The 15,494-nt window shown below is 32.6% G+C and overlaps 2 protein-coding genes across 2 annotated transcripts; one reads left to right on the forward strand and one right to left on the reverse strand.

Moving 5' to 3' along the window:
* Positions 1–2,670: 2,670 nt before the first annotated feature.
* On the reverse strand, positions 2,671–11,035 carry LOC149475241 (solute carrier family 25 member 44). The gene is made up of 8 exons (XM_089713955.1): positions 10,859–11,035; positions 6,886–7,295; positions 6,155–6,306; positions 5,762–5,851; positions 5,048–5,173; positions 4,479–4,662; positions 3,611–3,738; positions 2,671–2,883 (listed from the first exon to the last, which is right to left on the reverse strand). Exons 2-8 carry the CDS (start codon positions 7,049–7,051, stop codon positions 2,689–2,691), a joined length of 1,041 nt encoding a protein of 346 aa, XP_089570081.1. The 5' UTR covers positions 7,052–7,295; positions 10,859–11,035; the 3' UTR covers positions 2,671–2,688.
* Positions 11,036–11,478: 443 nt separating this feature from the next.
* On the forward strand, positions 11,479–15,473 carry LOC149475242 (calmodulin-like protein 4). Its single transcript, XM_089713706.1, has 6 exons — positions 11,479–11,580; positions 11,662–11,692; positions 12,390–12,503; positions 13,157–13,248; positions 13,966–14,073; positions 14,873–15,473. Exons 1-6 carry the CDS (start codon positions 11,578–11,580, stop codon positions 14,972–14,974), a joined length of 450 nt encoding a protein of 149 aa, XP_089569832.1. The 5' UTR covers positions 11,479–11,577; the 3' UTR covers positions 14,975–15,473.
* Positions 15,474–15,494: the final 21 nt, after the last annotated feature.

Raw genomic sequence — 15,494 nt, forward strand, 5'->3', positions numbered from 1 at the left:
TAAACTCAAACTCAAACATTTATACAATTAGACTTCTTCTAGAAGCACTTTTGAATCGTCATAACAGTTTAACAGTTTTAACATTTACCACCAATTCAGAAAGCAGTATCTATAGAGAAGAAGAAGAATCTATTTAATCATAATCGTAATCTTCTACTTCACTGTAACTTTCATCGCTCGAAGAACTCGATGTTTCGTTGTCGGAATTTCTTAATGTTATTAGAAATGAGTCAGTGTCTAATCTACTTTTGGTTCTAATTGAATATATTTTTCCTCATGTTCTCGCGTCTTTCTCCAAACGTCACTAAACATATTCAGACTAATAGCATTTGTTTCCTTTCTAAATAATTCTTCCACAGTTTTCAAGTTAAAGTTCACATTTTGTGATGCTACTTGCCCTTTAATTATGCCCCATAGTAACTCTATTGGGTTGAGTTCTGGATGGTATGGTGGAAGGCGCAATACACTATGTCCATGATCTTTGAGGATTGCATCGAGTAGGTAAAAATTGTGTATAGTTTGGCTTATTTTTTTTAATAATGACGTGATAACTCTGATTATTAATTAGTAATTTGATTTTTGAAAAAAAAATGCCGATTATAGTCAAAATTTATATTTTTCTAACAAGATCCTTATCATCCAAATTTCCACCTTGGTGAGAAAAATTGACATTTCTAATGAAAATGAACAAAAAATTAAATGATTTTATTAAATACTGTAAAATCTTTCTTAATACTATTATAAAGGCGAAAGTTTGTAAGGATGTATGGATGTATGGATGTATGGATGTTTGTTACTCTTTCACGTAAAAACTACTGAACCGATTACAATGAAATTTAGCACACATATAGAGGGTAACTTGGCTTAACACATAGGATAGGTTTTATCCCGGAAATCCCACGGGAACGGGAACTATGCGGGTTTTCCTTTGAAAACGCGGGCGAAGCCGCGGGTGGAAATCTAGTAGTCTATAATTCTTCCATTTACTGTATCACAAAATTCTTCATAGATTTTTAGATATTCGTACTACACCAATTACATCACCCTGTATTTATAAACAATTGCAAAATATGACACATACATAGCCACATAGGCCGGGAGATACTGACACAAAATTTCGGGTCATTTGTAACAGAATGGCGGTTCTACAGAGGTCTTATTACGCAATGACTAAAAGAAAAATGATGGTCAGAACTCAGAACGCTGGTACCGGCGGACTAGTCGCGTGGGCGTTAGTCACAGTCGTCGGATAAATAGCGAAAGTCCAACGATTTGTAAAACAAAAATTTTAGAATTTACCGATAGCCCTTAAAAAGATGTAGGCGGTAGTGTCATGCCATACAGTTACGATGTGACTTACAGTCCGCCATACCGACGTGAATGCGTTGATTTAAAAAAAAACAATTCAACCATTTGTACCGGGCTCACTTTTGCACAGGTAACCATCGTCGTGCAGCCATTTACTAAAATCGCCATGCCATACTTTTCGGACGATTCCAAATGGTCGCCATACCGCGGAAAATCTGCAAATTTTTGAATTTTTTTTTCTCGGCAAACGATTTGTACCACCTTACATTTTTTTTTTTCAACAACTCCTGAATGATTATAAATAGAAGTGTGATAATGCCATACCTGTGGGAGGTGGCGAATGTGTATAAGATTTTTTTCTTATTGTAAGATTTTATTCGTAGTTTGAACGATTTGTAGCAGTATGGCACTAATTTTTAGTCCGCCGGTAACAGCGTTCTGACCATCATTTTTCTTTTTGTCATTGCGTACTAAGACCCCTCTAGACCGCCATCCTGTTACAAATGACCCGAAATTTTGTGTCAGTATCTCCCGGCCTAACATGTGCAATGTGTAAATGTGTTGACGTTCCAGCTCTTCTTAATATACCTATACTGCGAGCGCGCCGCGTGTCAGTCTCGCATAGTGATGCACCAGGACCGAAGCACTTTTCTTTTGAGTTTTTTTAAATGACAATGATACCTTAGAGGCTTTAGTTTTTAAATAATAAATGCAAAAATGTGATGACAGTTGTGAAAATAATATAAAACATTAAAACAATAGTTACTGAACAAATTAAAACAAAAGTTACTGAACAATTTCCTGATAGTACTCTATCAAGTACCTTGTTTTATATGTGTTTTTTTTGTATCGACGATCTCGTTATCTGTTAACAAACAGACTGAAATATACAAAATTGATTTATATCGATATCGATGTTTTATTTTACAGTGTTTCCCATCGCTATTACTGTAAACATGCCGTACGAACGCAGTGCGGGATGGCAAATAATTTTTCACAAAATCAGGGGTTTACATTTTCCCTCATATCTTTTAAACTATTGGGTCAAACTAAAAGCTATTTATGCGGTATATACTAGACTATATATACTATTATCTGTAAAAAAAATTTTTGAAATATCTTGAAATTTCATGAAATTATTAACCTTCAAAGTCAGAAGGTGCGATGTGATAAAAATGGCTCATGACGCACAGTGGTGAACTTGCCGATGTGAAGTATGGAAGACATGCCGCAACAACGGTAAGTTTGGCATTTTAGGTGCCGCAGTGAACGTGTTAAATATATATAATATATATCGTATTTGTATTAAATGACCATTTTTTGTTACATACACAAAAATACAAGGAAAAAATAAAACTACACTATTTTCATATAATTTATTCACCAACGCACTCTAGGCCTATACTCGTCACTAACAGACACCCGTTTTATCGTCTCATATCCCAGTATAATGGAGAAGGAGAAACAGGCGGACTGCACTAGTCTCGCGGACAGACCCTTCATGTATAGACCGAATATGCCTTCCTCTTTCCAAAGTTCGTTGAACACTTGCCGCATCGAGCCGACGCCTTCAACCTGGGAAGAAATTTTATTAGTTAAAATTATGGAATAAAAGAAGAGAAGAGCACACGTGTCAGAAGTGAAACTTCTTTGGCAAGATTCAAATATACCAAAATCGTCTTTTTGGTATTTTTGAATTTGCCATGACGCCATTATTAGACGCCATACATTGAAATTTTACTCATAACGCGCCAAAAGAAGTTTCACTTCAATAAAAAAAAAAATATATTAAATAGAATTCCATTTTAAATGCCACGAAATGATCGAAGTATCAAATAGCTTTTGAAAAAAAGAGCATATTGTATAGTTTCAATATTAACAGACCATTCTGTAAATTTCCACATTTTGATAATTTTTGAAGGCTAGTAGAATTTGCAACTTTTGTAGTCATATTCATAATTCTCTGATGGGATGAAATTTATTCAAAATTTTGTATTACCAGCAACTCGCCCGCGATTTCACCCACTGTCTAAACCGAATAAATGATATACTAAAACCTTCCTCGAGAATCATTCTATCCATTAAAAAAAACCGCATCAAAATCCGTTGCGTATTTTTATTAGATTTAAGCATACATAGGGATATAGGGACAAAGAAAGCGACTATGTTTTAAAATATGTTGTAATATAAGTTAAGGTTTAAGGCACTATATTTTGTAATGTAGTGAAATTAAATAATTAAAAGTTTCATAAACAGTATATTTTTTGTTTTTTAAACTTAAGATTCCAAATAAATACCATACCTGTAGCCTAGCCCGTACTATGTCCAAGGGATTCGTCAATATAGTGGTTGTGAACCCACCGAGTGTACCGGCCACACACTGTATCAAGAGGTGGGACACCCAGACTGGACTGATTTTGATCAGTTCATCTGTAACGATAGATTTATACCTTGAATTATTTTCTGTAGAGTTTTTGTAAGAGTTAAATTATGGAATAATGTATGAAAATATATGTCAAAGTAGGAAATACGCTACTAATATTGACGTGCAATAAACATCTGGACTCGCAATCAAGCTCAAAATTTGTCCGAAGCATAACTCTGCCTGCAAGTATTAGGCAGAGTTTTCTAATAACGGATACAATAGACTTTGAACATTACTATCAGGAAATAAGGTGTTAATTTGAATGAATTTTTTATACAAAACTGCACGATTCGATTCGATAGATTTTTTGACGATCTTTTAATAGGCGAGGTATAGTTGTTTATAGTACATAAATGGCTACCAGTGACTATCAAAATAATATGAATAGAAAAAAATTTCGTAGCTTAGGCGGTGTCAAAGCAAACATTTACGCTCTTTTTATTACAATAAAGGATATGAATTGACTTTATAATGATCATGTCATTGATGATGCCGATTGAATATTATATTACAGGTATGTATTGTTTTTTTATTATTATAATAAGAGATGATGATGAAAATGATAAATTTAATGACAATGACAACAATAATAGCCGATGATGATGATGAAAATGACTATAGCGACGATGAAAGTGACTATGCGACGATGAAAGTCATTATGACGATGACGATGGCGAAGATGATAGTGACTATGGTGACTACAATGACTATGACAACAAGAAAGATGACTACGACGATGATATACCTTGGTACGCGGTATACAGCGCCCACCACAGCGCCGAGTTGGGCACGTACGCGGCGAGCGAAGCCGCGTACCCGCGGTAGTAGCCCAGCGGCCCGTGTAGGCGGTATACACGGATTGCGACCTCACGAGCTAGGGCCGATTTGGACATACGCTGTTCTAGGTTTAAGCCGAGTGGGTTCACTTTCTGTGGAGAAAGAGGTAAATATTGAAAAAAGGTGTTTAGGAACTTAGATCACGTTTTAGAATATACATTTCATGTTTCAAAACAGAGCAATAAATTAGGACAGTTGAGAGCTACATGGAAGTAGGACCGTTTTCTTTATTTATTACATTTACGTTTGTTATTACAAGCCAAATTTCTTTTCGAATTTTATGATACTTATGATAAGGTTTGGACGCCAAAATGACAATGATATACTCTTCTCTTGTATATGAAAATTTCTTATTATTTTTCATATAAATTCGCAAACTACCCTCAAATTCGAAAAAAATATAAAGTTATAAAAAGACGATTTTACGCGGGATTCGAACCCACATCATTCACTGTAGCATTGTATCCGTACACTTACCGAATTCTTTACGCCGCCCGGCGAGCCCTTAACCAGACCTAACACCATTAGATGCTGACTCAGCACATCGAAGGGTACAATGACCGTCTGACCGACGAGCGACGCACAGCCGCCCGCTATGAACGACTGTAATGTATACAGAATGATGTTATAAGAGTATGTGTATATAGGGTGTTACGTAAATTGGTCGAAAACATATACAGTGTGTTATGACAGTTTGATATTGATTAAATAAAAAAAAACCGTTTGTTTTTTTATTTCAAAAAGATAGAAAGTACCAGTTGTTTGTTTTATAATGTTCACTAACTGCTACCGGTTAATGGACATATTCTTTTTAATTTAAAATTTAAATTTGACTGTTATTATCTTAATCCAAGTGGAGACATAAGCAACAAAGAAAAATCATTATGTTGTAAAATTCAAATACCTTGAGTTTTAGGTAGTGTACGATTTTAGTTTATAACTAGATTTCCGCCCGCGGCTTTGCCCGCGTTTTCAAAGGAAAACCCGCATAGTTCCCGTTCCCGTGGGATTTCCGGGATAAAACCTATCCTATGTGTTAATCCAAGTTACCCTCTATATGTGTGCTAAATTTCATTGTAATCGGTTCAGTAGTTTTTACGTGAAAGAGTAACAAACATCCATACATCCATACAAACTTTCGCCTTTATAATAGTATTAAGATTAAGATTAATATTATTAGCAAATAATTACCTTCATTCTAGCGTTAATATCATAGTTGCCAAGTTCGTGTCTCACTCCTTCGTACGTCGAAATGTAGAACACGCCAGAAATTATCTGAAACTGTTTAAAAACAAATACATTTATATTTTATTTAATTTAAAATTATCAATTATAATATTTTTTTGAACTAGCCACATTTCAACTGTCTATGACATCAGCGTTTTTTTTTCTTTTTTTTGTTCACGGCAAGGCGAATTTCAAATCAGATTTAACAATTATTGTTTAGAGTTAAAAGATAATCCATTTTGTATAGATACCAACATTCAAAACATCTTCACCACAATAGCTTTTTAATAAAGAAAAAAAAAATCAAACATACTGATATCATAACATAGACTTTAATTAACGTAAAGCCCCACTCACACTGGACAGCCAGAAGCCCCTATAGAGCCCAGCCACACCCTCATTCTTATATATCTTAGATATCGCGTCTGAAACACCTTTATACGCCTCTTTCTTCCTTTGTACTTGTATCTGTGTTTTTATAAGCGTCAGTGGGTAGAGTGCACAGCGTACTGTAAAAAAAATAAAAAAAAAAATTGAGAATTTTTTTGTTACGAAAAAAGTTTTAAAGAATGCAATTGAATTTCCATAACTTAACAAACATAATTTTATTTCATCATTTCACGAATTTTAGCAAAAAAAATATCAATAAAACAATAACAGTAAATAATGTTTTATTTTCAAATATCAAGCCTATCTATAAAACAAAATTCATCCAACATGCTTCAGCTTTAAATAGCACAAAAAAGTGCATATTTGTTTCTTTTTCTTACAACAACATCTATGTGTAGGAAAATTTTACATAAACATATGTCTATATTAGCTTATATGTAACTTTTCTTACTACAAATTAAATATATTGTATGGCATTCAAATGCTTTATAAATAAATTTAGGTGTGTCCCTTAGACACATGAAACTGAAAGAATAGAATAAATTCGATTGCTCTGGCGGCTCACTCTAGGTGGCCGAGTTGATCAGGCATCCGCCCCGGATTGGCGTGAAAGGATGCGGGTTCGAGTCCCGCTCGAATCGTGAATCGTGATCGCATTTTTTATATTCTTTATAAATTTATATAAATTAAATACAAACCTGTAAAACTACTCAACGTGTACAACGGAAAGAATTTACTTTTATCCATCATCCCCCATTCTATATTCGTTATTAGCTGAGGCGGGGGAGTCTCAACCATCGTGGCGGCCATATTGCTTCCGTCTTTGTCCTTATTATTCCAAAAATCACTTAAACTTAACAACATCTATACCTAACTCTTTTTTTATACTTTGGTAACTCAAACACTTATATTACACGTACATTGTTTTAAAAACAATTGGAATCATATATTAATTATATTTATTTGATTATTAATATTCATAAATAAATAATTTAAAATAACAATTCGACTAGTATATTTACAAATGTTTTATGATATTTTTTGATTTATATATTTTGCCGATTTCGTGTCTGGCTCTTCCATGTTGTTCTAGGCAGTGTTCTTAGATCTGTAACATAAATTATAAAAAAATGTAAAATATATTGGTATTACCACAAAACAATGTAAACACAGTCTAACTTTAAACCAGGGCTCTGTCAGTTTAATAGTTGTGTATGTGAAATACAACAAAACCAGATTAAGAGAACCCGCGCTTAAAGTTAAACCCTGTCTAAAGTTTTTTGTGATAAGACAGTAGATCATGAAAAGGGAGCATTAAAGTACTACGTAATGCATTTTTTTTAGATTTTTGAACCTCACTCCCCCCTTGCAAAGCACTGTAATATTTTTTCTGTACCACAGTTACGCATCATAACGTTTTACGAGATCCCCCCCCCCTCCCCCCAAATTGCATTACGTAATACTTGAACGCCCCCAAAACTGTTTTTATACAATTATGCCATGAAATAATAATTTGGTCACTCATTTTGTTATCTTAAAGTATATTTATTTGCTTATCTCAACTAATAACTTCCTTGTTCATTATGTTAACTAGTATCTTACAGATTCTGATATGAACTAAAAAAATACACACACACTACCATGACTATAACACACACACACACACAAGGTTTTGTTGATAGTTATTATTCAAACTCAAACATTTATTTATTCAATTAGACTTCTTCTAAAAGCACTTTTGAATGGTCATAACATATTTAACATTTCACCACCGATTCGGAAAGCAGTATCTACGGAGAAGAATTATTTATTGTATATCAAGCTCTTCAAAAACTTCTCTCTAGTAATACAACAAAAATCAATATGTTACATGTTATATGCCCTGTTAAAAAAATTGTCTACAGTTTAAAGTTCCTATGATAATAACAGATATATTATTATAATTTTAAACATATTTCTAAATAGAATCAAAACACTATAATAATAAAGTATATTTTAAAATAAACTGTTTGACTATGTTACTGGGTAAGTAAAGAACTTTGTACTCTTTGATATACCAAGTTTTCTTTGATAAATGAAGATAAAAATCTATTTCTTTGTCCAAATTTCTTATTTTTATGACACTGAAGACTACTTTTTTAATTTTCCTCTTATGTATTTCTTGTTGGTGTATAAAACAGAATTTTATTATGATACTAGCTTCCGCCCGCGCCTCCGCCCGCGAGGTGCTTTGATATAAGGTAGCCTATGTTCTTTCTCAGGGTCTAAAGATTGTCTGTGCCAAATTTCATCAAAATTGGTTGAGAGGTTTAAGCGGGAAAGCGTAACAGACAGACAGACAGACAGAGTTACTTTCGCATTTATAATATTAATATATTAAAATATTATATTATATATTATGATTATGATGAAACTTTAAAAAAAGATATGTTTAATGTTTATAATTTATATGTACCTACATCTATACTAATGTTATATAGCTTAAGAGTTTGTTTGCTTGAATGTGTTAACCTCAGGAACCCATGTATCTAATTTTAAAAGTTATTTCACTGTATAACTATTACATGGTGCTTCAAAAGTACTTCTTTAAGAAATGCTATTGAATCAATAATTAATGTTTGAGTTTATAAATGAGAAAAAGAATGAACAATTATTATTTTGTCATATATTACAATAGGAAATTCTTCATACATTATCATCAATTGATTTCTGAGCAAAAACTGTTACTCTATTTTTACAGTTCAATGTCAGTGCCAACACGAAAAATTAATGGGTTATTTATGTTCAGGATATGTGTATGTTATTCTTTCATGTTTTAGAGTTAGACCGGGAGATACTGACACAAAATTTCGAGTCATTTGTAACAGGATGGCGGTTCTACAGGGTTCTTAGTACGCAATGACAAAAAGAAAAACGATGGTGTGAACGCTGGTACCGGCGGCTTAGTCGCGTGGGCGTTAGTCGAACTCGTCGGAAAAATAGCGAAAGTCAAACGATTTGTAACACAAAAATTTTAGAATTTACCGATAGCCCATAAAAAAGAAGTAGGCGGTAGTGTCATGCCATACTTTTCCGGTGTGACTTACAGCCCGCCATACCGACGCGAATGTGTTGATTTAAATAAAACAATTATTCAACCATTTGTATCAGGCTAACTTTTGCACAGGTAACCATCGTCGTGCAGCCATTTAAGAAAATCGCCATGCCATACTTTTCGGACGATTCCAAATGGTCGCCATACCGCCGAAAATCTGCAAAAAAAATTTATTTCTCCTAACTTTTTGTACCAGTATTGCATTTGGATTTTTGGAGAGTATTTGATAAAATGTGACCATTATTATATTTGCCATACTTCTAGTAGGGGGAAAAAGTGCTGTCATACTTGAAAAATTAATTTAGTATTAATTTATATTAGTGAAGATTTCCAACACCTAGATCTTTGAAATTTTGTATTTATATTCGTTGATCCTCAAACTTACAGGAAAAATAAGTGCCATACTGTTACAAATCGTTTGACTTTCGCTATTTTCCGACGAGTTCGACTAACGCCCACGCGACTAAGCCACCGGTACCAGCGTTCACACCATCATTTTTCTTTTTGTCATTGCGTACTAAGAACCCTGTAGAACCGCTATCCTGTTACAAATGACTCGAAATTTTGTGTCAGTATCTCCCGGTCTAAGTAGCTTTTTAACTAAATGAATATAGATAATGGATTTGATTCTATGTATGTTTGTTTGTAGATTTATCTTGTTCATATAAGTATTTAGCTGTGCTTCGCGGTTTCACCTGTATTGCTCCACTCCTCTTAGTTTTAACGTAATGATATATAATCTATAGCCTTCCTCGATAAATGAGATATCTAACACCGAAATAATTTTCAAATCGGACCAGTAGTGCTGGAGATTAGCGAGTTCAAACTTATTTTTATATATAAATTAGTATAGTATATAATTATAAAAGAAAGTATTCAAAATAAAGAGCAAAAGATGGAAGTGTGTGAACATATTTGTATAATATTATGTCTTGTGACTTTTTAACCCCTGGACAAAACAATGGATCAATTTATTTTCACTGTTACATTGAATATAAGTTAATTAATAATAATTATTAAGTTTGAACTCTTACTATATAATATATACATGAAGCACTTAACCTATTGGTATGTATTTTTTTTATAAAAACAATATATTTTATGCTATAGAAACTATCCAAGTGCTTATTAAATTAGTCAGAAGTAGGTCAAAACAGTGTCAGTGAGAGGTTTTAGAGAAGAAAATAATAAATATATTTTAGTTATTCTTAATTATAAGTAAAATTCTGAATTAAGATAGGAAGAAAAAAGTAATGGACAATTAAATACATATTTTATATTATTATTTGGCTATAGTCATAAAAAACTATTAATGGTTTTATAATAAATATGTGACAATACAATACAATTAATCATACCGAATACGTAGGCGAATAGAAACATTCTTATTAGACTAATATTGAATTATATTATCGCAATACTTTTTATCGTAGATATTATATTTATTTGTCTAGACATTAAAGATTAAGGTTTGTGACGTATTATGAAGCTGAAACCATGATATTTTAACAATAAATATTATAATTAGGGCTTCTGAGTAATTCGCAAGACATTGTAAGACAAGGTTATATTCTTACCTAACGTTACGGTTCAAGAACATTCTCAGTAACAGCACATCACAACTTTGATTAACACTGAAAACGATTTATGTAATAATTTACACAATTCAGGAGTTTTCAAAGTGAAAAATAGTCCTTCAGGTATTAGGATTTGAGGTGTCAGACAGCTCTCAGCTGATTGGTTTTCAGAATTTAGACGCAATTTACGTCAAATGATTTAACTTTTTCTATGCATTGCACAGATAACTTACGTAAGCTTTCTTTTGAAATTAAAGGTAATTAAATCTGAATCTTTTTTCGAAATTAGTATTTTACGGACTTAGAATAAAAAAAGCCAAGAGTTGTATATTATTATCTGTAGTGAGATACATTTCATTAAATTCTTGAATTTCATTGAAATTGAATCTCTGAAGATTGGTGTATTCACAACATGTTCGTTTAAAAGCATTTAAAATATGTTCTTTCTTCTTCAAAAACAATGCTATAATAAACATTGTTCATTAAATTTCTATAAAAAGTTGCACGCATTGCCTTTTTCAGAAAATTAAATATCAACACAGATTATATTGTGTCAAACAGCTGCTGTAACCAGTATTGTCATTATCTGTGGGCAATGGGCATTAATGTCAAAACCATAGGTCAAAACTCGAGTAACTGTTTCAAGTGCTTAGTGCAGTGATCTTTTATTTATTTACATAAATTATTTTCTTTACTTTCTACGAGTTTTTCTTTCTAAAATGGTAAGAATAATATAAATTACACTCATTTTTTATACAAAAACAATATCGTTACTCTAATTTAGTGCTTCTTTTTATTTCCAGGCTCGATATTTCAAAGAACAGGATATTGATGGTATGTTTTATCTATTTAATCATCTAAATATGACTAAGAGATAATAAAACTAATCAAATTGTATTATTTCCTTCTCCTTTCTTGTTTTTAACTTTACGTAAAATAACATTAAGGTACCTATATGAAATAAGTAGCACAAGTAACAGTAACTACTGAAGTCATTATATCCCCTATCTCTAATGCATTACAACGTTCGTATTTGTAGTCTAAATGTTCTCTACACTTTCTTACATCACTATAATATACGTCCTAATAGAATACTACTTCAAATCTATACTAATATTATAAAGCTGAATAGTTTGTTTGTTTGTTTGAACGCGCTAATCTCGGGAACTACTGGTCCGATTTGAAAAATTCTTTCGGTGTTAGATAGCCCATTTATCGAGGAAGGTTAGGCTATATATCATCACGCTACGACCAACAGGAGTGAAGCCACGGGGATGAAACCGCGCGGAGCAGCTAGTTATAAGTAAATAAATGATTTTTCTGTATTTCTGATATAAATACAATAATAATTAAAAAAATAATAATTAAACTGCCTTCAAATGGTCAGAACTAACCAAATTTTAATAATTGGTAGAGTTAAGCTTTTAATAAAAATCATCAATATTGGTTCACCTCAAATTCTAAGGCAACAAACCCAAATTTGAACATTGTGAATTTCCTTTTTTGGAAGTTGATAAATGCAATTTTTCAGAGTTCCGTGAATGTTTCTATCTCTTCGCGCGTTCCGGCCAGATCACGTCCCTTGATGAGTTGACGGTTGTCATGCGTTCGTTGGGAATGAGCCCAACTATACAGGAACTTACAGGTTTGGTTTTTAAGTCTATATTTTTGTGAATATGTGATTTATACTACAACTTAAATCTATACTAGGTAATATTATAAAGAGGAAAGGTTTGTATGTATGTATGTATGGTTTTCACGGATAAACTACAGGACCGACTTTGATGAAATTTGGCACAGATAATCTTTAGACCCTGAGAAAGAACAAAGGCTGCCTTTTATTGCGAAATATGTACCACGGGCGAAGCTGGGGCGGACCGCTAGTAGTAATATATTAAAAAACATCTTGAAGTAGTGATGCCATTGAACTTAGTTAAGTCAAACTACTTGTTACAAATGATAAATTTTTAAAGAATAGAAAAGTTATATAATTTCAATGCTATAGAACTAAATCTATACTAATATTATAAAGCTGAAGAGTTTGTTTTGTATGAACGCGCTAATCTCGGGAACTACTGGTCCGTTTTGAAAAATTCTTTCAGTGTTACATAGCTCATTTATCGAGGAAGGCTATAATATATCATCACGCTACGACCAACAGGAAAGGAGCCACGGGGGTGAAACCGCGCGGAGCAGCTAGTATTAAATACTTACAAACTTGTTTGCGGGATTAAAAGTTATGAAGAAGCACATAAAAAACACAATCTCCTGGAATGACTTAAAATGTTTATATTTCAGGTTATTTAAAAGGAAAAGGAGGGAAGATGTCATTCGCAGATTTTCTAGAAGTGATGCATATTCATTCTAGAGCAGAAAATCTACCACATGAGGTAAGCTAAGTGTTATATATATATTTTACTAAATTTCCACACATAAAAATAGTGCCTGGCAGAGATCACTGCTTAGTGATAAGGCTGCCAATTATGCTACATCTTTCTGGTACCATATTGTTTATTTTTATTGTTTATTGTTATGTAATGATTGTAAATCATAATCATTGATAAAAAAAAGTGTAATCTTCTTATATATAAAAATGAATCGCAAAATGTGTTGGTAAGCGCATAACTCGAGAACGGCTGAACCGATTTCGATAATTCTTTTTTTATTATATTCCTTGAAGTACGAGGATGGTTTTTATGTAGAGCAAACGTAAACATGTACCACGGGCGAAGCCGGGGCGGACCGCTAGTAAATAATAAATATATTATAGTTTACTAATACAACATTCAATCTTCAAAAACGGCACACTAACGCACACACGATTAGACAAAGAAGACAAAGTGAGATGGCATGATTCAACTATCGTGAGTTTGTTTGTTTGAACGCGCACATCTCAGGTCCAATTTGAAAAATTATTACAGTGTCAGATAGCCCAAATATCATCACGCTAAGACCAACAGGAGCGGAGCAATGCGGGTGAAACCGCGGTGCGCAGCTAGTTAGCCATATTTTGACATACTTATAACTACTCACATATGTACCTTGCTCAATTTTTATCTCTATCTATGGAAACAAATTTTTATAATAATATTAATTATCTTTGGTAGGTTGTGAACGCATTCAGAGCGGCTGACAATGACAAAAAGGGCGTAGTCCCGGCGAAGCAGCTGCGCAATCTGCTGCAGAACTGGGGCGAAGGCCTATCTGCTCGTGAAGTAAGTAGAACATTACGTCTCTATCGATAGATGAGTTTTTAATAGTAAAATCTATCATAATATATATAAATCTCATGTCACAATGTTTGTCCTCAATGGACTCCTAAACCACTTAACCGATTATAATAAAATTCGCACACCATGTGTAGTTCGATCCAACTTGAGAGATAGGATAGTTTAAACATGTAGATACCACGGGCGAAGCCGGGGCGGACCGCTAGTAGTTTATTTTATAATAAATACTACTTGATTATGATTATAAATGTAGGAAAAAATGTTGCATGATTTTATTGCCATGCATTTATTTTAACTTAGTGAATTGTGCAAATTAAATTGGAATTAATTTGATAATGATTAATGAAATTTCCTAAAATATATGAAATCCATACTAATATTATAAATGCGAAAGTTACTCTGTCTGTCTGTCTGTTACTCAATCACGCCTTAACTACTGAACCAATTTGCATGAAATTTGGTATGGAGATATTTTGATACCCGAGAAAGGACATAGGCTACTTTTTACCCCGGGAAATAGGATAGGTTTTATCCCGGAAATCCCACGGGAACGGGAACTATGCGGGTTTTTCTTTGACTGCGCGGGCGAAGCTGCGGGTGGAAAGCTAGTTTGATTTTAGATTTGTTCATACTATAATTCCCTGGTATTACTTATTTAAATTTAATTTTGATTTTCCAAGCATTTAAATATATTTGAACACATTTAAAAACGGTATCCAGTCACTCTCAAGTTATAGCAACACCAAATTATATAGAAATTCATTAATTTTTTTTTATTTTCCAGGTAGACAATATATTCCGCGAAGCGAACGTCTCTAACAACGGTCTGGTGCATTATGAAGACTTTGTCAAGATCGCTTGCGCTCCAGTACCAGATTATTATTAACTACCCTACTTTTTAAATTTTATTCTACCCTCATTTTTTGTAAATTTCAAATGCATTTATTTATATGCTATGTGGAAGTATTAAAGAGATTTTATTAAAAATTGTAGTATGTTCAATGTAGTTTTTTTTGTACTTAAATAAAATTATGAATAAATTGTATTTTCAATTTACATATTCCAATTATTTAACTTATATTTGAAACATTCCTTTTATGTGACTCAATTACATACATACTATATTGACTCCAAAATATTATTTTATAATGTAACTAATCTGCATATTAAATGATTTACTTACCTGAATATATTTTGTCATGATTTGAGTGATTTGTTATATTGTATATCTCCTTTTGGTGTGTAATTAATTTATTCTTTATATTGTAATTAAAACAAAATTACAACTGATAAGTATTACTAAAATTATATTTTTTATAACATTGTACGTAATGTATTCCATTATTAGTAAGGTGAAAGGTAAATAAAACGATATATTTATTAAACTGTGTTTTATTGCAAAATTT

This window comes from Colias philodice, chromosome 31 (assembly GCF_061535455.1).
Source record: "Colias philodice isolate Cphi_HAF_F1 chromosome 31, ilColPhil1 Martin Lab GWU primary, whole genome shotgun sequence".
Lineage (NCBI taxonomy): Eukaryota > Metazoa > Arthropoda > Insecta > Lepidoptera > Pieridae > Colias > Colias philodice.

What these genes read in the sequence shown, in the direction of transcription:
- LOC149475241 (XM_089713955.1), bottom strand. Translation starts at nt 7,051, where the DNA reads ATGTTGTTAAGTTTAAGTGATTTTTGGAATAATAAGGACAAAGACGGA. An exon ending in GGGGCTTCTGGCTGTCCAGT is followed by an intron (nt 5,852 to 6,154) that starts GTGAGTGGGGCT and finishes GTTTTTAAACAG; the next exon opens with TTTCAGATAATTTCTGGCGT. An exon ending in TAGTACGGGCTAGGCTACAG is followed by an intron (nt 2,884 to 3,610) that starts GTATGGTATTTA and finishes ATTTCTTCCCAG; the next exon opens with GTTGAAGGCGTCGGCTCGAT.
- LOC149475242 (XM_089713706.1), top strand. An exon ending in AACTATACAGGAACTTACAG is followed by an intron (nt 12,504 to 13,156) that starts GTTTGGTTTTTA and finishes TTTATATTTCAG; the next exon opens with GTTATTTAAAAGGAAAAGGA. An exon ending in AAGGCCTATCTGCTCGTGAA is followed by an intron (nt 14,074 to 14,872) that starts GTAAGTAGAACA and finishes TTTATTTTCCAG; the next exon opens with GTAGACAATATATTCCGCGA.